Here is a 23,192-nt window from a genome sequence, read left to right as displayed (position 1 = left end):
GTGGCTGAGCTTCTGTCACGGTTCTGAGAATTAGTTAGGTTAGTTGAATCACTACTTTGAGTTAGTTAGTCCACAGGACCGCATGAAAGTGAGCAAGAACGATTCATTCATATCAGAGTCGACTGAAACACCACTACAGCAAACTCATCCATCTTTACAGTAATACAGTTTCATTTATCTTCAACGCAGTGTTGCAGTACATATGTGCGCCATCCCTGCTTCAAGACCATTCTCCCGGGTCAGAATACAAGACGCCATTTATTTACTTGCAAGCCATGTGTTGTAAGTCATTACTACAGTCTGTAGTGGTGCATGCTGGCTGGGATGTTGTGAGTCTCATTTCATGGGCAGGTTGAGGAATGATGTTGTTAGCTAAAGGGCCGCCTGAAGGTTAGTGTTCATACTGATGGATGAAGAAGCTTATTGCTGTAGTGTTACTCTCACACCATGGACGAAATACCAGCAAGTCAGGTGTGGGGAAATGACCCATCTTCCCAAACTGTTCATTATAAAATAAAACCTGAAGGAAATTACTGTCCTATCTCCTTTCTCAAAGCTCTTTGTTAAATTCACTCTTGTGTCCTTCTTTACCTTTTTCCACGTCCCCTCCCTAGGGTTCATTAGCTTACTCGATTAAGTGGAGGTTGATTGTCTTTTTCCTGCGGGACCTTTTGTGATATATGCAACGAGTTTGTGGGAAACCAATGATTGGCTGTGGGTTTGGATATTCAGAGGGGCACGGCTGGTTCAGAAGCCATTGCTTTCTCAGGCTTGCTACAGAAACTCTTGACTATGGAAACTTTTAAATCTGAGATAGAGTTGTTACTCATCTATCATGCAGTGTTGTCATCCCACGCAGCATTTTCCATTATAGCCACTAGATAACGTATCACAAATGGGCTATGAAATATGAGGCGAGTCAGTTCTTGGCTCGCTTCATTTCAAAGCAGATGTTTCTGAGGACGCTCTCCTACAAGCAAGTATCCTACAGCAGTGAGCTAAACTGGTAATTAGCTTTGTTTACACTCGAAAGAAGCGCTTTTCCATTCATCCTCCACTTCCTCCTTTGAGAATGATCGATAATAATGATACTTTTTGCATCATTAAAGAAATAGTTCACCCTAAAATGAAGATTTTGTCATTATCTAATTGCTCTCGTGTTGTTGAAAACCTATATGACTTACTTTGTGTGGATCACAAAAGGTATTTGTATTTAATAATTTTTTTAAAGAATGTCCAGGCCAGTCTTTTAAATATAAGTGAATGATAACTGGGGCTTTCAAAATGACAAAAAGTCAAGTTTTCCAGTGATTAACTGCTTATATTTGGATCTGTTCCTTACACAAAGTTATTAAATGGCTTTAAGGGTGCTTTCACACATGGTTCGATTGCCTGGTTCAAACCCGAGTTCGATTGCTGCCCCCGCTGGATTGTGTTCACATTATATATTATTTCTGTCCGAACTGCATCAAAGCAGCAGCTGTTTACCCCATGCATGGTTACGACGACGCAGGAGAAGGTGGCAAAATGCACAACGGTGCTCACCTCACTTTTGGTTTCCAAAGCATCGGCACGTAATGGCACTTGTGTCTGTCTGACGCAAATGTGTGCAAATGTTCTAAAGAACACGGGAGTCCATTTCTGCTTAATAAGATCATAAATTACATATACATTCTCTCTGCTTGCAGTATGTCAGTGAGTGAAACACAGTTTTATTAAATCAGACGTCATTTATAGAGGTTCACTTCTGCGATTTAGTACGATTGCGTTCATATCAGCAGCAAACCGTACTTGATTTCACATGAACCGTACCCCAGACCACCCTTTTTTATGCGGACTGGTACGGTTCACGGGTGCACACCCGAGTTCGGAAAACAGAGTTCACATCATCCAAATGAACCGAACTCTGACATCAATCGAACCCGGGTGTGCACCAAAAGTGCTAGAGTGAAAGCACCCTAAAAGATTGTGAATATAGCAAGCACATCATATATTTTATTTTCTGACACTTTTATTGTGCTTTTGTGTCCTTTTTGACACTTGAAAGCTTCAACCCCCTTTCTTTGTCTTTGTCGTTTGTCTTCCTGTTCCAACATTCGCATTCAGCTGCAAACCATGAGTGACATTTCAGAGCTAAATGTGTTAACACGCACGGTTCAATCAACAACAAATGCGGAGAAATGAATCACAGTTTTGGTGTGTCTTTTAAAGCGAGCCATGTTTATGCAATAAATGCACATAGATTTATCATTTTTATAGATATAGGCAGTTACTTTCACTTTTTGGTTGTACTTTTGCAATTGCATTTGACTGTAAAGGAGACATTATATTGTTGCTGGTAAGATGCATCATAAATCATAAATGCGATTATATAGAGTACCCATCAAAAGTTTGTCCGTGATTGTTTGCATGTGAAGTTGAAAACATCTTCAACAAGTTCAGCTCAAGACCGCATATTGCATTTAATCTTGTTCCATTCTGTTGCTTCATCTTGCAGTTTTTTGACACTTGAACGCATCCTGTGAATGTCCCATAAGAAACATATCTGATTTTGAGTCTGGTCTGGTGGACCCTAATTATACAGGTTCTCCTTAAGATCAGCTAGTCAACTAGTCAATCATGCCACCCACCAACAAGAGGATTAAGAAAATATGTAGTTTTACCCATCTGTTGGATAGATGAAATATTGCTCATTCTTGTCAGAGTGAGTAATGCTCCTTTTTCTCCTAGCTAATTGGTCCTTCTGCGTATGGTTGCCATTATGCATGAGCATTTACAAATCCATTTACAAAGCTCTCTTTTTTTTTTTTCCAGTTCGTGGCACAGCCAAACTGTCAGCAGCTCTTGGCCACACTATGGTATGATGGATTTCCTGGCTGGCGTCGTCGTCACTGGGCAGTTAAGCTGGTCATGTGTTTCATTATCGGCCTGCTCTTCCCTGTCTTCTCGCTGGTCTACCTTCTGGCTCCCAAAAGCGCGCTGGGGCTCTTCATCAAAAAACCCTTCATTAAATTTATCTGCCACACAGCCTCCTACCTCACCTTCCTCTTCCTCCTCCTCCTGGCCTCACAGCACATAGCACGCACCAACCTACACATACAGGGCCCTCCGCCCACTGTGGTGGAGTGGATGATATTACCTTGGGTGCTGGGTGAGTATGATTGTGTGTGTGATGATGGGGATGTAGGTTGTTTAGCTTGTAAAAATTAGTAATGAAATATATAATGAAATTGCATATTTATAGTGTGTGCAAGTTGACGCTGTATGAGGGATTTTTACTTAACCCTTAGCCCTAAGTAATAAAGTCCTGCAATTATAATTAAGCCCTAACAGCTTTCAACTTTTTTGCAGATATTTTTTGATATTTTGATATTTATTTTAGTGTTTTCAGACATGTTTTAGACCTTTAAGATTAAAGTTAAAAAATCTCATATTGACTTACAATTCAAAGTGTAACTGACATAGATTGAAATGTTTGATTTAATTTGTAATGTTAAAGTCTATCTCATACAGATATATTTATATAAAACATAATTTACAGTGCATAGTGTGCAATAACAAATGTAATTTGATAAACCCATTATTATTATCCTATTATTGCCAATAACCAATAAATTGTCAAGATTAAAATTAAATGACATTTTGTCTAAATAAAAACAAAATAAATAAAAAACATTAAAGTGAGTTTCGGCATCACAGCTTTATAATGTACCGTTGATATTCATTGTGAGATTTGATTACATTTAACTGTGTTATTAAATTATTAAGTTATTAGTGTTTTAAAAGTTAAAGTGAGTGTTAAACAATGGCAAAGCTAATCTAAATGTAAAAGTGACAGAAATGAGCATGAACAATTAAAAATGCAATTTCATCCAATAAATGCATACAAAAACTGATACAATAAATTTAAATTAAAACAGTAATAACTAAAACAAATCTACAAGTTAATTCAGGCATCACAGCGTTATAATTTACAGTATGAAAAATGTATATTCATTGTGAGATTTGCTTATGATTAAATTTAACATTGTTATTAAATTGAACTTTTTCATTATACTAACTATAAGTAACTTTGCAGCTACTTGTCAACTAATTCTCATTAGAGTAGACTAGTAGACTGTCAGGTGTTAGGATTTGGGGAAGAAGAATAAGTTGACATGTAGTTTCATTGTTACTTAATAGAATGTCTGTTAAAATATAGTGATAGCAGATATTAAGCAGACAGTCTACTAATACTTTAATTAGAGTTAGTTGGCATGTAGTTACAAAGTTACTTGTAGTTAGTTGGTCTAAATTGGACAATCGAAATAAAGTGTAACCGTTTTTTTTTTTATAAATAGGGGAAATGAGCATGCACAATTATTAATGCAATATTATCCAATATATATCCAGTTATATCACCCCATATGATAAATTAAAGTATTTTTCAATAACTGATATATTCCATCCCAAGTTTATTCCTATATGTTTGTGTGTTTTGCACATAGGCTTCATATGGGCTGAGATTAAGGAGATGTGGGACGGAGGTTTTAATGAGTACGTCCATGACTGGTGGAACCTGATGGACTTTGCTATGAATTCTCTGTATTTGGCAACTATTTCTTTAAAGATCGTTGCTTATGTCAAGGTGAGCTCCTCCCTTAATTGTTTTGCTCTCGGTTCAGTCATCCTCGCTCAATGCACGCGAGCACATGCACACAGACACACTCCAGACTCCATGACCATCTGCAGCTGTGTTAGTCACCCTGCATGGAAGGGTCTCAGCCCACACGAGTCCCTTACAGCGTGTGTGTGTACATTTGTGAGATGAGAAATCCAATGGTTTAAGCCATATAATTTATGTTCTGTTTTGCATTTGGACATGTTCTCAAGAAATGCATTTAAAGCTATAAATGGCTGTGTGAATGTTCCTGACTACATGTATTATCATTTTATAGTATGATTTCAAAACGTGGGAATAGATGGTGAATTTATGAGTCAGTTAATATTGTGGTCTCAGTAGAGAGCAGAATTTAAAGCAAGAAGAGCTCGGCCATGCCTTGCACTCAAAAGCCAGCCTTATTTCTCTGCCCACTGAAACATGGAATTGAAGGATGGTGCAGAGGGAAGAAGCCGTCTTGTTCCGCCCTCAAGTTATGCAAGGCAAAAGCTCAGGAAATCTCCAAGAACCCATCTGACCGTTGACTCAACTGCCTGGAAAAACAATACAAAATCTAATGGATCTGTAGTTGCCGCATTAAAAATTTCCATTTTTTCTTTGTCAGACCATTTCAAAACATTCTAGAGGGAATTCAATTCACTAATGATTTGAACCTGTTGATAGTGTTGTGTCATTTGCATCTGTTGTCTGTATTGTTACAGCACCTGATTAACTCAAGGAATTATGCAAATCAGGTAATGGTGCAAACACGCCCACAAAATTAGTGCTGATTGCAATTTGCATTTCAATTTTTTTCTTTCCAGTGCTTCACCATTGCAATCTAGGCTCTTTAAAATGGCTAAATATTGCTCGACTACACAGCACGTCTTTTGCTCTCCATCTTTTGATCATCATTTGATGAATTACTGCTGCCACGATCACTAGAAAATGTACAAATACTTTTTCAATACAATTACTGTCAGCTTCTGCAGGTGGTAATAGCGCAGCGTTAACTGCATCAGGCAAATAAGCCAATCCGTCCATGTTTGTGAATTCGATCCATTGAGCCACATTTGCATAAAAAGAAGGCTTATTTGCCCAGAAACAAATGACAGTGACTTGGCAATGAATTGAAATAAGCATGATGCAGCGCTATATCAGTGCATTTAGCACCTGCTATGTTGGACTGTGGGTGTTACAGTATGTGAATAAGGCTAAAAATGGACTCTACACAAATATGGAAACTCTTGGCCAACCAACTGTAAGGATGGTCCCATTGTACATACACTACCTTTCAAAGATTATTAAGCAGGGCAACCATTTTCCACACTGATAATAATATTAAATGTTTCTTGAGCTCCAAATCAGCATATTAGAATGATTTCTGAAGGATCATGTGACGCTTAATGATGCTGAAAATACAGCTTTGCCATCACAGGAATAAATTACATTTGAGAATATTAGTTATTAAAATAGAAAGCTGTTTTTACTATATTTTTGATCAAATAAATGCAGACTTGGTGAGCATAAGAGACTTCTTTCAAAAACCTTACCAACCCCAAACGTTTGAACGGCAGTGTACGTGACATGCATTCTTGCAGTACTTTTGCATCATGTTTGCGTAGCTAGAATCCCTTCTAACGCTGAAACTAAATCATGAAATAATTAGCAATATTTCTGAATGTTTTTATGTTCTCTCCAGTATAACAGTTCTCGTCCACGAGAGGAATGGGAGATGTGGCATCCGACGCTGATCGCTGAGGCTTTATTTGCCATTGCTAACATCTTCAGCTCGCTACGGCTCATCTCCCTCTTCACAGCCAACTCTCATCTGGGCCCACTGCAGATTTCTCTGGGCCGTATGTTGCTGGACATCCTCAAGTTCCTCTTCATCTACTGTCTTGTGCTGCTGGCCTTTGCCAATGGACTCAACCAGCTTTACTTCTACTACGAGACCGAGGCAGCAGACGAACCCAACCACTGCAAGGGGATCCGCTGCGAGAAACAGAACAATGCATTCTCTACGTGAGTTTATCAGCTTTTATGACCGGGCTAGCATCTTCATATTTCTTCATCCCTCCCTTTTGTTCTTTTAGTTCTTTAGTGAATCAGTTTGTTTGAATCAGAAAAAAACAGTCACAGATTAATTATTGTCCCTGCAGAAAATCCTGTGTAGCATTTTACTTCTTTTTGAAGTGATGTACAAAATAGAGTTCTCGTTTCTATACAATCATTTTGTAGTTCTGTAGTTTATCACTATGTTATATATAAACTAAGTGGTTTTCTAATTCTATTTGTGGTATTAGTGTAAATTGACTGTTATGTATCATTTTATGTTACATATTTAAAAAGATATTGGAGGCTTTTTTAAATAGCTTCAATATATAGTGCTGCAGTGATGACGTATTTTTGTCGGACAACCCGGAAGTTATCATCACCCTGGTTCACAATGGGATTTTCCCATTTTGACTTTTGGATTATTGCAGAATATAAACTCTGTGACCAACAAAAGTTTATGATTCTGGTTTCGCTTTATTTTGATGGTCCCTTTAACACATTCTCTTGACTATAAGTAACGTTACACATACATGACTACTAACTCTCATTAGAGTATTAGTTGAGTATTAGTAACATTAGCGCAAATTTCATCTAACAGTTGGGGGGACAATAAACAAAATTTCTCAAGAGCAATTCACGAGTTCACATCTACATATAATTAATACAATAAGTTTATGCGTATTTGGCGTGCTGTCCGGGGGGAGGGCTCCGAGCTCGGAGTTAGGCCCGAACCCAAAGTACTCCCCCCAGTTGGTAAGTGTAGATGGAACTGGAAGTGTAGATGGAACTGGAAGTGAGGAGATGGGGTGGAGGAGGGATGCTGACAAACTTTCAATGAACAGAGATAGGTCTGCTGTGAATTTATACTCTGTCATTGAGTTGATTACTGATTAATCTCCAGCTGTGCATAATTTGGTTAATTATCTGAACCTGCTCCTCCCGAACTTTGTTAAATAAAACCTCATTTATTTAAGGGGACACAAACAATACAGCCAAAATTGTACTTGTAAGGATATGTGTACACAGAGGAAAGCCTTACTTACAGTTATTAAATTATTTGCGTCCTCCACTGGGACAGAGGACGTCTCTTACTTAGATATTCAACTGCAGCAAGCCCACTGATCTGCCACGTAACATCATATTGAGCAAAACCCAACACAAATATCTTCAATATTAGCCTAATATCAGTTCACACAAACTTATCGCCATTATAATTGCTAGCATAGCGGACTCGTGGAAAAATACATTGGATATCATAATTTTTTTGTCATGACTAATTTATTAATGACTCAGCATCATCTGTATTTAAGCAAAAAGAATCACTTCATCCGATGTTTAAAGTGAATAAAATAGCCTTGACAGTCTACTTATCCCAATCGTGTTCCGGGCGGTAAAATCCAAGTTTTTTGGCAGGGTTTCTCTGGTAAAAATCACATTCTGGGAGGTACATATCGCGTTATTGGGGTCTCTACAACACGTTTCAACACTTGAACCAGTGTAAACGTAGCCCAATTTCGCCAACAAACACTTGTTTTTGCTCCGTTTGCGTTTGTATTGTTTTACAACTTACACAATTATTTTAAGTATATATCATTATATTATTTACAATACGCAGCTTGGTTTTTAATGACATTTTCAGTGGTGGACAACCCTCAGATAGGGTTGGTCCCATTTAGCCATTTGTTAACAACCGCTTTCTTCATTGTCGTCGTGTCCAGGCGCAGTTCCTTCATCAGATCTGGAGACAGCCTGGATCCGACGGAAAACCTCGAGATAAACAGAGAGACTAATATTAACGTAGACGCCATCCTTCTTATGATGTAACAAGTACATCAGGATTTATGGGAAGTGTTCCCGGTTCCGGCTGACCTAAACTATGCAACCTAACATTGAATTATAGAAGTCTATAATGTGTTATGTGTATACTAGGCCAAAGATATGTGTTTTTAGTTGGATTTGTTAACAACCGCTTTCTTCATGACTAGTAAAAGCTTTAAAAAAATCACAAGGAGGTATTACTGATGTATTTTATGCCATAGGATAAAACATAAAAATATCTTGAGCGTATGTTAAAAACAGACAAACAAAAATCCATTCAAAAAACCCATTGACTTCAGGAAAATGAAACCACAAGTACAAAAATATGTCATCCTGCAGAACTCTATTGGCCCCCATATAGCTTCAATGTAGTTAACTACATTTTATTAGCACTATGTAGTCAAAATGGTACCTTGTCTGTTGTTTGAAGGAAGCTTGCTTAACACTGTTTGTTTACAACATACATTCATCCTTCCCTGCACTGCAGCTCCAGGTCAGGCTCAGTCAATGCTGATGCTGCTTCTGAATATTCATCAAGACCTCTTGCTTTTCCTGTGATTTGTTGATCAGTGACACATTGATAACTGCACAATCATCAACCACTGCACAATAACACAATAAATTCAAGAATCACCTCATGAATATTTGAGAGCAAGCATTGAGAAAGAAGATAAATCTGTGCTGTGTCTCTCAGAAAACTGCAGCTGCTCTGTGAAACATAAACACCTGAAACATAAAATATCTGAGCATGTTGTTGAATCGTCCTGGGATTTTCTTGCATTTCCATCAGAATTCTGTTTTTTTTTTTTTTTGCCTGCGGATGCACACGAGCTGTATGTGGCATTACCACACCGAGATATCAAATCCCTCAAATCTGAAGCAGCACAAGCTCCTTCAGGCTTCCTGTGGTGTTTTCTGAGGTTCAGTCACAGAGACTCCCCTTCACAGATTAAAGTCTTTGACATCCCATACGGCTTGAGCCTTTCAAAGAGACACGTTTTTATTAATCAGGATTTTGTCTGCTTTCCCAGTGATACTTGCACTATTAGCATTTTTAATCTGAGACCATATTGAGAAAAAAGAACAATTTCCCAATAGGGTAAGAAAAATCAACTTGATTCAAGATTTATTCTCTGAAAACAAGTATTCTCAAATAATTGAGAACTCAATTTTAAATTTATTCAACATTTTGTTTCGCTTGTCAAGAAAATGTATCTGGTTTTTATGGATGTTTAGATATAAAAATTAATATTAATATTATTATTTTTATTTTATTTTTCTTGCAGTGCATTGCATTGCAGCAAAAAAGATTTCTTAGGACAGGTCTTACTCACAGTACACTAAAAAAATGTTCATGTCTTCTCTATTATTTTGGCCTTTGAATTGGAAAGCTTGAAATGCCAAATGTCGGCTGAACCGGCACAGGATGTGCGGAGCTGCTGGCTCTAGTGGGCTGCCAGTTGTTATGTCACTATCTCTGACAAGCCAGTGAGGTGCTTGAGGCAAACCTGTGTGCCTCCATTAGGGCTCTGCCACGGCAGGTCTGTCACGGCAGTCATGTGGTTTTGGTGCTGGACACGTTTTTTTATTATTTTTATTATATGAATGTGGCAAAAATATAACATGGATACAGCCTTCTAAATTTGGCCTGTGTGATCAAAATGGACACCACTATTCATACAGATATATCGATGCCCTGCGGAGGTCACTTGCCTCTTCACATATACTGTGTATATGTATATGTATATATATAGTATATTGAATAAAGATCTGAGCAACTACTTTGACAAGGGCCACATTTTTATGGTCAGACAACTGGTTCATAGCATTTCTGAAATGTCAAGCCTATGTGTTGCTCCTGGTCACTATGATGACCCCCGTCCACAGCCGAAAGCCCCTACAATGGGCACATGAGTGTCGGAACTGACCTTGGTGCAATAGAAGAAGGCCTTGTTCGACAAGTCCCGTTTTCTTTTACATCCTTGTACATGTGCGCCATTTACCTGGAGAAGTATACACTACAAACTATCGTGTTATTTTTATTGTTTGTTTTTTGGCCATGGGCACAAAGTGAGTCAGGGCTTGCCATTGCTGTTGGGAATTAAATGCAGCGAGAAGTCTGTTACAAACAATAAAATATTTTTTTCCCCACCTGTCCCGGATGCTGCACTTTTCATTCCCAGCTTTTACTCCATAGCCTTTTTGTGTGTTTCTGTGCCACTGAAGTTCCTCCCATCAAATGCTATCACACGCTGTTTAATACCTGCTCCCATGCATGATCCACAGCGCTATGTCATTTCTGTTCTGTTCAACTCCTTTTTCCTATTTTCTGGAAACCATATTGTATTTATCCCTGCCAAAACTTTGATGAATGCTGACGATGTTGAATATTTAATGCAATGGGGGGAAAAATGACTATTCCTTTCACCCTAAGGGAGCTCGTAGATGCACAGGAGCTCTGTAGCGTCTAGCTGGGTTATTTACACAGCTGTGAGACTCATGTCTTATTGTATGTGCATGTTTGTGTGTGTGCAAACCATCAATTTGTGACATTCATTAAATTTTAAATACATTTTCAGACTGTCAGTGCAGATGAAGATGAATTTAAACTTTCTAAATGCAACTGCAATAGAATAATAAATATAGCAATGGATTTAAACACTGATTTATCATATATATATATATTTGTAAGCGTTGTAAGCATATTTTTCTGCATTGGAAGCATATTTAACAAAATGTGTGACTATTTGAAGTGTCCAGTGCTTTTTATGTATATATACATAATGTACTGTATATGTTATTTACTTATTTACTTTTTTTTTTTTGGTGGGGAGAGTGAATTGTTACAATTGCCCCATCTCAAGTTATAATCGCTCACATTCACCATCATTCACACACAATAATAACTTGATCCATTTCACATTATTTCCTAATGAACTGTTTACCCCTGGAGCTTCGTGATCTTCTCTTGCCCATCCTTAACGCATCTGTGATGATGTTGCACAATGTTCCTAATCTAATATTCCTTTTTTCTTTCTTTCTTGCCTTTTTTCCCTTAATCTTTCAGGTTATTTGAGACACTTCAGTCTCTGTTCTGGTCGATATTTGGCCTCTTGAATCTTTATGTAACCAATGTGAAGGCTCGGCACGAGTTTACTGAGTTTGTTGGAGCCACCATGTTCGGCACCTACAACGTCATCTCACTGGTGGTTCTCCTCAACATGCTCATCGCTATGATGAACAACTCCTACCAGCTGATCGCTGTGAGTACTGAGCACAATAATCCAAAGGCCAGAAATATACAGTTTCAGCATCCTGCTGACTTAGAGAGGATCGAATATGAGAGATGTAGTCTTTCAATAGGTGTTCACTACCATTTAAAAGTTTATGGTATGGTTTATGGGTTGGTTTTTTTCTCATATGTTGTTCTTCTCACCAAGGCTGCATTTATTTGATCAAAAATAATAAAATAATATTGTGGAATATTATTACACTGCTTTCCACTTCAATATATTTTAAAATGTAATGTTTCCTGTGATGGCAAAGCTGAATTTGTCTAGTCAGTGTCACATGATCCCTCATTCTAATACGTTGATTTGATCCTTTGATGCATAGAAAGAATTTTGTAACAGTATAAATGTCCTTTTTATCACTTTTGATCAGTTTAATCCATTCTCGGATGTAAAAAAAACCTTTACATCCCCAAACTTTTCAACGGTAGTGTATCATCACAAATTGTCATTCATAGTTTTTTTTTTATATATATATAATATACTGTGTAATATAAATATTCATTTGTTTTATTATATACTATATCAGTGGTTCTCAAACTTTTTGACTTGAAGCGTATTGAGAGTATTGATATATTTGTTAACCATGATGAATATGAGCTGTATATTCTTCAATTAAAACAATAGTTATTGAGTGAATTTGTTTTAAAGTTATTTGAATATATTAATAATCATTTATTCATTTAAATACTTTGAATTCATCTTGCGACCCCCCTTGGAAGTTTGCTTAGGCCCCCTGGTTGAGAACCACAGTACTAGATGCATTGGTAGAATATTTTGTTGATTATTATGATTCAGTTCTTCTTCTTAATTCTTTGGTTGCTGTGCCTCAGGACCATGCTGACATCGAATGGAAGTTTGCTCGGACCAAGCTGTGGATGAGTTACTTTGATGAGGGTGGGACACTCCCTCCACCGTTCAATATAGTCCCCAGTCCTAAGTCCTTCTGGTACCTGTGTCTGTGGGTACACGGGCGGCTCTGCGGGTCGGAGACTGCTCCACCTGAAGAAATCCCCAATAAACATGAGAATCTGAAGGAGTTTACGGTAAAGAAAAACCCTGAATTAATTTGAACATTCTCTCTGTGATTTCATCTGAATCTGATCAAGTGGTTCTGGTTTAAATGACACTTTAAGCACAATGCAGCCGGCTCATTGTGTAACTGATTACCCATTACAGTGACTAACAGCACAGCCACACACATATATCAGCATGTTGAATGCTAAAACAGCTCATTTACATTTTTATTGCTTTTGAACTATTGGTTTTTTGACACACAGTGGGCTGCAGTAATTGTATTTGGACTGGTATCATCATGCATTACCAGGTATCACTGGGTGAAAGAAATACTGTACATGTAAAAACCTTTGACTTTAAGAAAGACAACAACTTAAAAAATCTAGCGCATTCAAATCAACATCAGATCAAATATTCTGCTTCAAACCTTGATCTTCCGATTAAGTCAGTGATGTCAGAGTTGTATGTCTACAACACCTTACACCTCAAACATATCTGCAGTGCACATATACACTCATTGGGTTGCTTTCTTTTTGTATAAACACTACCGTTCAAAAGTTTGGGGTCAGTAAGACGAAAGAAGTCTCTTCTGCTCACCAAGGCTGCATTTATTTGATCAAAAATACAGTAAAATAACTGTTTCAATTTATTCCTGTGATGCAAAGCTGAATTTTCAGCATCATTCCTCCAGTCTTCAGTGTCACATGATCCTTCAGAAATAATTTGAATATGCTGATTTGCTGCTCAAGAAACATTTATGATTATTATCAATGTTGAAAACAGCTTAATATTTTTTGTGGAAACCGTGATACATTTTTTTCGTGATTCTTTGATCAATAGAAAATTCAAAAGAACAGCATTTATTTGAGATATAAATCTTTTGTAACATTTTCAATGTCTTTACATTCACTCTTCCTTGCTGAATAAAAATATTGTATTCCAGGTAGTGTAACTGAAAATTGGTAACCATTACTTCTTGTCTTCAGTAGTACCATTTAAATGGTCTTGCATTATACACATTTTAAAAGTACAGTTATTCTGTGTAGTCTATCAATTAATATGAGCTCAAGAAAACAGCTTGGATAATTCTTATAAAAGATTTGGCAACATGCAGTTTAACATAGTTTTTAGCATGGTCAGCTGCATTTTATCTGAAATACCCATTTATCAGGGCTACTATGGCAAAGGCTTGGTGCATGAATATTAATTAAGTTAGATAACCAGGAAGGTTACCTAGCAACGTCAGCATGACCTAATCAATATTCATGAGACAGGTCTTTGCCTTTTTTTGACATCACAATCAGCCTATCAGCCCCCCTCCCCCCGAACTCCAAATACTGCTTTCATTCAGAGTGGCCAGATTGGTAGCAAATTTCATTTCAATTGAATCAGTGGAGTTTCATGTGAATTAATTAAACTTCTATGAAGGAAGATTCCTTTATTCAACAAGTTTGTATGTCTCCTTTGATGATGTAATGAGGTGTAACATGGCCCAAGTCTGTCTGGAGTTTAACCTCCTGTGTTGCCATGCAACTTCGCTCGAAACTCCCGGGACTTTCGTCATTTCTGTTTCGAATATAACCTCTCTGTTCCACCTGATGCACTGATTCCACTGTCATTCACGCGCGCACATACACACAACCGAAGCACACTCACTCAAAACTCTCTCCCACATGTTTGCTGGCATTGCTGTGCTGGGATCAAACCTTGATCATTATATAAAGCTGCCTACATGTAGAGCTAAGAGGAGAGCAGCTCTCCCTGCAATATCTGATAAGAATATTAAAGATCTTTTACAGCTCATACTGCAATATCAGAATGCCTTTTTCTGCATATGCATCACATTTTGCCCTGGTTTTCAGAGTGTGCGAATATCCAATTGAAAAGCATCTGCTGGATAAATACATCTCAATACAGTGCAAAAGCATTGCAGGGCTGCACATGAGAATTTACATTTAAATAGCATTTGAACATTTTGATTAATTCCTTCATTGTGGATGTGAAAGGAAAGTGTTGATATGAACCCAAGATTGTTTCTTTGTTTCCATAGTTACTGTGTCTTTTTACTATCCAACTTTTTTGTACACTACTGTTTAAAAGTTTGGGGTCAGGGCGATTAAAAAATAAAAACATTAAAACAAAAACTTTTATTCAGCAAGAATGCATTAAAAGTGACAGTAAAGACATTCATAATGTAACAAAAGATGGTAACACTTTATTTGACAGTGTCATTGTTATGTTACATTCAGTTACTAAATTATGCATAATTACATGCTATTAAAGGAACACTCCACCGTTTTTTCATATTAAACTGTGTTATTCCCTTAACTAAGACGAGTTGACACATACCTCTCTCGTCTCAGTGCGTGCACTCAATCGCTCTGGCGCGCGGCGACACTTTGATAGCACTTAGCTTAGCCCAGTTCATTCATTAGGATCCAAACAGAGATGAAGCTAGAAGCGACCAAACACCTCCACGGTTTCCCTATTTAAATACAGTTACACGAGTAGTTACACGACCAAGCATGGTGACAAAATAAAACGTGGCGCTTTTCTAAGCGGGTAAAAAGGATAACTATAATGTATGGCGGAATAGCACTTGGGAGCACTTCGACCCGGCGCAGTAAAGGCCTGTTCACACCGGGACGAATTTCGCGCGCGATATTCGCCGACGTTTAACGCCTCACGACTAAACAAAGGGCGCCAATGTGAGTGTGCACACCGACGCGAAAAACGCCACGCGTAAAAGCGTCATTTTTAAAAAAACGCCTCGGGTTCGTTTTTTTGGTTTGACGCCCCGCGTCAAAAACTATCCGACCAATGAGATTGGCGCTTTTGCTCACGTGTCTGGAGCTTCTGAAGTTACAGTAAAACACAACTTGGGGGCGCTCAAACACAAAACGGTCTTGCCGAGCACACATAGGCCTACAGGCGAAGAAGATAGCGTCTACACTGCTGGGAAGAAATAAGACGAGGAAGATGCAAGGCAAGATGAATGTAGAGCTGCTGGCCTCGTTGGTGTCTGAACATAAAGAACTATATGACAAACGCGACTACAAAAATCTTGATAAAAGAGAACTGTTATGGAGTGGTATTGCAGAGCAAATGGGCCTTGATGGTGAGTTTCATTTTACTTAATTGTCTTTCATGTACATAGGCTTGTAACTTTTTCCCACGAACGTTTGACAATCGCGCCATCTAATGTCAGGGAATGAATTTGCATGTTCACTCGGCTCATCGTCAGCGAAAATCGCTTGGGTGTGAACACAAAAAACGCGTTGAAAAACGCTGGCGAATAACGCGCGCCGATATTCGTCCCGGTGTGTAAGGCCCTTAATATCATCACTCCTGAAAAATCCTCTCCCCCTCTCACTTCTGTCATTAGAACCAACGTGACTTTTTACTGCGCCGAGTCGAAGTGCTCCCAAGTGCTAATAGGGAAAACGTGGAGGTGTTTGGTCGCTTCTAACTTCATCTCTGTATGGTCCCTAATGAATGAACTGGGCTAAGCTAAGTGCTATCAAAGTGTCGCCGCGCGCCAGAGCGATTGAGTGCACGCACTGAGATGAGAGAGGTATGTGTCAACTCGTCTTAGTTAAGGGAATAACACAGTTTAATATGAAAAAACGGTGGAGTGTTCCTTTAACACTAAACCTAAATGTAGTTGCTTAATATTACTCAGTACTTAAATGTATAATTACAGTGTAACAAAGACACCTTAAAATAAAGTGTAACCCAAAATATTTCTATTTCAAATAAATGCTGTTCTTGTGAGCTTTCATGAACATCAACCAATCCTGAAAAAATTTAATAAAAAAAATTAAGCAGCAAAACTGTTTTCAACAGAAATAATCAGAAATGTTTCTTGGGTATCAAATAGACATATTATAATGATTTCTGAAGGATCATGTGACACTGAAGACTGGATTAATGCTGCTGAAAATACAGCTTTGCATCACATGAATAATATTTAACATTATTTCAGTTTTTACTGTATTTTTAATCAAATTAATGAAGTCTTGGTTAGCTGGAAGAGAAGAAGAGACTTCTTTCAAAAATTCTTACTTCTGTAAAAAAATCTTGCAGTCCGCAAAACTTTTGAATGGTATTGTGTGTTTATCAACCTCTCCTATGCTAAAATGTGATATTAATATTGGCAAGGCCGATATGAATGCTAACATAGTGGTAACAAAAACTTTTCTTCTTTTTTTTTACCCTAAATTTACAATCATCAAAGTACAGTAGGGAAACGACTTACAACAGTACAGTAAATAATATGCAAAAACTACGGTAAATGTATGGTTTACTATTCAAGGCCATTCAAATGTAGAAATGACGAATGTGAACATGCATATTGAATGACAAACATAATTAAATCTGTAATCGACACTAAATTATATATAATGAATTTATAAATGTATTTAATTCAGATTCATTATATTATATTATAATTCATTTAAACTTTGGTGCCCTGTTAATGTCAGTTGTAAGTAATGGGGACACGTCGCTTACAAATGCCACAGTTTATTGTGAATGACCCTGGAATATAATTGAATAATTATCCAACAAACAAATAAATAAGTGGCATGTATTTGATTAGTCAATGAGCTCAATGACCTTGTAATTACAGTGTGAATATTTGTTTCTCCTTTTAGGAAAAGCATGTTGACAGGCTGATACAGAATCAGCATTATCAGGTATGCCAGCAGATAAAGCTCTGCAATTACACACATATGCAAGAAAACAACATTGTGCATGTAATTGCATTACATCACTTCGCCTCTGGCTTTGTTTTTCCCGTCTCTCTTTTTCCTTGCAATGTCACACCGACGATCCAGCTGTACATTTCCAGATTAACAAGATTAGGGAGTTCTGTCTGATTGCTTGCTTTCTCTTCTTCTCCTTCAACCCCTCAGGAGGTCATCCGTAGTCTAGTGAAGAGGTACGTGGCGTCCATGATCCGCAACGCTAAGACAAACGAAGGGCTGACGGAGGAGAATTTTAAGGTGCTTCTGAAACTGACTGCTCTCTATTAATCTTGCATAGACATTAGGAAATGGATGCTCACCAACAAAAAAAACTTTCTAGTGTTTCTAGAAAATCTGGGCATCTTCTTTTGTATTGTATTTTTATTATCTTTATTCACAATTTTTGTTACTTTTTGTTACTAATTATCATGTAACAAACCTTTTTGGTACACTAGCACACGTGTTACACTAACACTACACCAGCACACATGATAAAAACTTGAACAAATTTGAAATATATATTATGATCACTATTTTAAAAGTAAAAAACCTGTTTATTGGTTAACAGTAATGGTACTTTCCTTACAAAATACAGTGATAAACTATATCTAAAGGGACAAATCATATAATTGTACAGTAACATTTTTGCTAAAAAAGTTTTGGAAATTAGTACTTACCTCAGCTCGTGGAAACGCTACTTTGATTCATCATGTGATTTCTCTATTTCTAAGGTTGTTGTCAGTATATTATAAAGGTACAAGACAGATTTTAGTACTTTTGTATATTAACATGGTCACACTTTAGTTTGGGGACCAATTCTCACTATTAACCCTTTGCCTATTACTTGTAAATTGGCTGTTTATTAGTACTTATAAAGCACATGCCTTTTTCTGCATGACCATCTACATCCGTTGCACCCAATACCTAAACTTAACCACTACAACAACTACCTTACTAACTATTAATAAGCAGTAAATTAGGAGTTTATTGAGGCAAAAGTCATAGTTAATGGTGAATATGTGTTCCTCAAACTAAAGTGTTACCATTAACATCAGTTAATAAAATAAGTTTTTTTCTGTAAGTTCAATCTGTAAAACTTAATGTTGTTACCAATTTTTTTTACAGTAAAGTTCTGGCAACCACAGCTGCAATTTTACCATAAATTTTGGATATTTTCATCCATTAATTGCACCTTAAGTCATAAAGCAATTAATCCATTACAGTGCCTTCATTTTAGTTTTCTTTCTCAACCCACGGTGAAATCTGGTTTCTAAAAACAGTTCATCAGAATAGTAACATTGAATATGTTCTGACTAGTAGTGATTTACTTTGTCATGCATCATGTTAGAATCTTGGATTCTGTTGTGCTAAAATACGGATATTTTTCGAATGCATCATGTAATTCTGTAATACTCTGCTGCAGGAGCTGAAACAGGACATTTCCAGCTTTCGCTATGAAGTTTTGGACCTTCTCGGCAACCGGAAGCCGCCCCGGCGGAACTATTCCTCGAGCAGCGAGGCCACGCTTCGAGACGAGGCCAGCGACGATGGCGAGGCCTGTTACCACAGCGACGGGAGCAGCATCGGGGCCAAAGGCGTCTCTTTCAAAACCATTACGCCTTCAGATCCGTCGTACGGAGTCTCCGCCCTTTTCCGCTCCATCTCCGGAATGGAGGCCTCCACGACGGCGACGACGGAGGCAGCATCGTCTGCGTACAGGGAAGGTAAACCAAAGATCAACGGACTGAGGAAGAATCCCTCGCCCTCCTCTTCCCTGTCCTCAGTGGCTCCAGCAAGACCTGCACTTTCACGAACTTGGAGGCGCTTTTCACGCTTCTCTAGTTCCAAGAAGAACTCCTTCAGACGGCTCGGGCTGCTGTTCTCACGCATGGGCAGCCACATCCCGCAGGCCGCAGGTGTCACTGCTGCAACATACACTATCTCAGATGGATTGCTTCACCCGCCGGGGGCCTGGCAGGACTTGGGCTTCACCAGAGGCGATGGTCCGGTCACCCGCAGCGAGACCAACCTCAATCAGGTGGACGTGGCCGCTTTAAATGAGGGCGACCGTGTTGCAATGCCAACCAGACAGAGAGCTAACGGGAGGGATGTTTTACTGACATTAGGACCTCTGTCTCCACCTTCTTCCCTGCACTGTGCTTCCAGTTTCTCCGCCTCCAGCTCCCGCCTCCTGGACTCGAACGAGGACGTGTTCCAGGGGTTGGTCGGGCCCTGCGGCGGACGAACGCCAGACTCGTCCCGCTGGGTAACGGAACAGGACGATTCGGTGACCACACAGCTATAGTATTGCTAGTCTGTACTGTACAGCACTTTGATAATAACAATAATCAGTGATGGTATCAATAACTATTACCTTGACAACAACCGATTCTTGTTTGTTCTTTTGTTTGCTGCTGCAATATTTTTCATTTCTCTCTGAGATTTAACCAAATCGAAAGTCATTTACAAGACAGATGGGGTGAGTAAATAAAATGATGGATGACAGAGATTCAAAAAGGGACAGAAAAGTGCCATAATCAGCAAACTCATTTTTGACCCAGGACTCATTTTTGTGTCTTCATTGCATCATATCATTAAAGGGATAGTTCACCCAAAAATCAGTCAGTTTCAAACATAAGTACAAAACCTGTCCTAATTGAAAGAAATCCAATATTTGGTGATAATATAGCATAACGAGAGATTTATAAGCTATTTTTTGTATGCCGGTCATTTTTGACCGGGAACACCACAAGTGTGGCTTTGTTCCATTTTGTACAAGTGTAATACCACAAGGTGGGGGAAAAAATCTCCAAAAAAGTACAAAAATTATCCCTCAAAAATTGGGAAGTAGTTATACCCTGTGTGAGTGAAGTCAGTCAGTTATATTCTAACGCGATAACATTAACTAACATTTTTGGGAAAAGAAAATCCTCTCCAGGTCAAAATATCCCGAACACAACATGAGGTTTAAGATTTTGGGTGAACCTAAAAGTCAACTTGAAATCAAAATTGACAATTTATTTTCTTAATCAATTTTTCTGGTTCTATTGTGTATGCATCAATGCATGTTTTTCCAAAGATAAAAATATTATAAATCAAAATGTAATAACCTGCTCCGCCGCTAAAACGACTTGTCTTTTTGGTTGATGCGCAGGCTATGAATTCGATTTTCTAACTTCTTTTTATCGAATTGTTAGTGCATCAATTTAATGTCAGTTAAAGAAATTTACGCCAATAACATCACATAATTGATTGATTTACAAAGCGTTACTAATGGGATACTTTTGGGAATGGTGGACTTGAGTCCCACACTACATTATTTTTAACATTGAATGTCCTATTTCACTCACAAATGTCACATTACATATGAAAAATTGTTTGCGTGTGCCATTTCATGTTGACGTAAACCCTAAACCACACCAGTCAATACACTATATCAGCAATGTGCACTGGAAGCATTGTCAGTTCATGTATTTCATTTTCATAGAAAGCTCTCATTGGAAAGTGTACTTGAGCAAGAAACACATCTGATATGGAGTTACGGTGAACGTTTAAGGACATGATGCTCTCGGTGGAACAGGTTTGGATTTTTTTCTCTCTCAGTAACTGATCAGTGAGCCGCTGGCACTCACCCGGTGAAGGTTTCTCACATTAGTGCTATGATACGTGCACATCATAGTGTGACGTTACTCGTGTTATGCACCCGGAGGGCTGAAGTTATGCTAGAATCTAACATGACTGAAATCTTATTTTTGTATTTTGAATAGCATGTACAAATGATTTAATTTCAAGACTGTTTTAGTATAGACAGACATTATTTATAGATTATACTATTACAATGTTTTTGGAGCTGTTTTTTCTTTTCTTTGACTGCTTACTTTTTACTGTATGTGAATATTAATTAGTATATTATTATAATCAGGTATGGGGGAGATGCATCGAATAAGACATCCCCCTGCTCTGCGATGATGAATGCTGATGAACCATGTACAGTGCCTTGCAAAAATATTCAGTCATTTAACCAGCTCTGATACTTTACTGAGTTATAAATATGACATTAGTCATACTTGTGTTTAGAAGTTATTTTAATTTGTCATTGTTTTATGTTGGAAAATAGGAATAAAAGTTGGTTTTGGGGCAGAAATTATCAAAAAATTTGCAGTTTGCAGAGTATTGGATAATATGATATTTATGAAATACATATAAATTCAACAAAAAGGGGATTGTCTTACAATTACGCTATTTAAACATTTCTGAGTGATGCTGTCATAGCTGTAAAAAGGTTCCAAAATATTACAATGAAGGGATTAAATGTAACAAAACTGAGAGAATTTTGTTTCAGTGCAATGGGCACAACTGCAATGTGGGACTGTGTAATCCAGTAACATGACAGAATTGGTCAAGGCCTGATTACTTTTGCCAAGGCGCTGTAAATGCTTATGTAAACACTTGAATGAAATACATGCTACTCTTGTATGATTCTTACAAGTTTCTACTTTTCCTTGGAAATGTGTGAACATACGATGAAGATAAAAAGTAGTTCTGACAGCCAGAAACTGAACTCAAGGGAATGCCGAATATGCAGATTCAATAAAGCTAAATAACCCTGGTGATGTCTTTGGTTTCTTGCCATAGATATAAATGTCGATATGTGCTCTAATTTTTCCTGGCTCTAAGATGTACAGTAAATTGAGAACAGAGTTTTGGTATTAACAAAACAAGTACCTATACTATGCAAATATGCAATGCTTTCCTGAGGGATCCATGCAAACACCACGGTACAGTAGTTAGTAGTAGAAGTAGTAGTAGTAGTCCGATAAATGTGATGACTTTTGCCTTGCATTTTAATTACCTTTATTAATCAGCACATTCAGTCACTGAGGTGAGAAGTGTACAGTAGAATTGACTTGATTGTGTTTCAAGGTGTTAAATCAAGCTGGACTTTGCACGTGCAACATGCATGTATAAAAAATGTATGCATGTAAAATTATTTAATGTAGGACAGAGGTTCTTAAATTTAACTTTGGACTCGATTTTATTTTATTTTTATTTTTATTTTTGCGTTAGACATCAAGTGGCCACCCAACACAATACTAAACATGTTTATTGTATGAAGGCAAATAAACAATGCCCTTAAATGAGGACATTTTATTAGTACACATTTATTTATATTACCATGAACTATGTAGGCGGAATATGAAAAACGAAGCTGACATCCTTTGCAAATGAGGGACTCTTGTAAATGACAGAGAAAATGTTCCTAAGAGTCTTTGGCAGGGGTAAGATTAGGAAACACCGCAAACACATGACATGCTAATTTATGAATGCAATTTTTCGTTCCTGTGGAAAATCTAATTATGTGGAGTGCGATGCCCTCTAGTGGTTGCGTACACCCATTGCACAAATACTCTGGTAGTTAAATTCAGATTAGATTTTTGTTTAATTGTATTGGTCTAGAACCTGACCTGCATAAGAGGAATTTCTACCACATTTAAGATAACGTACAATTTCTTTCTTTCTTTAAACTAACTTAACTTACTGTTGAAAATACGTCAAGACATTCTGTCATAAACATCTCTCATGCAAGAATACTTATCGTCGACCCCGCCCACGTTTTTCATT

At 37.7% G+C, this 23,192-nt stretch overlaps 1 protein-coding gene across 1 annotated transcript in view; it reads left to right on the top strand.

The window, feature by feature from the left end:
* The window catches only part of trpc5a (transient receptor potential cation channel, subfamily C, member 5a), a 65,001-nt gene extending 42,858 nt beyond the window's left edge, over positions 1–22,143 (top strand). The window contains exons 4-11 of the mRNA XM_084401802.1: positions 2,815–3,151; positions 4,488–4,627; positions 6,342–6,664; positions 11,583–11,778; positions 12,639–12,851; positions 17,478–17,519; positions 17,739–17,828; positions 18,994–22,143. Coding sequence (XP_084257928.1) covers positions 2,815–3,151; positions 4,488–4,627; positions 6,342–6,664; positions 11,583–11,778; positions 12,639–12,851; positions 17,478–17,519; positions 17,739–17,828; positions 18,994–19,875 — 2,223 coding nt within the window. The 3' untranslated portion in view covers positions 19,876–22,143. The remainder of the gene's footprint in view (positions 1–2,814; positions 3,152–4,487; positions 4,628–6,341; positions 6,665–11,582; positions 11,779–12,638; positions 12,852–17,477; positions 17,520–17,738; positions 17,829–18,993) is intronic.
* Positions 22,144–23,192: the final 1,049 nt, after the last annotated feature.

Source organism: Rutilus rutilus (assembly GCF_951802725.1).
Source record: "Rutilus rutilus genome assembly, chromosome: 2".
Taxonomy (NCBI): domain Eukaryota; kingdom Metazoa; phylum Chordata; class Actinopteri; order Cypriniformes; family Leuciscidae; genus Rutilus; species Rutilus rutilus.
This window is presented reverse-complemented; position numbering and strand designations above follow the sequence as displayed.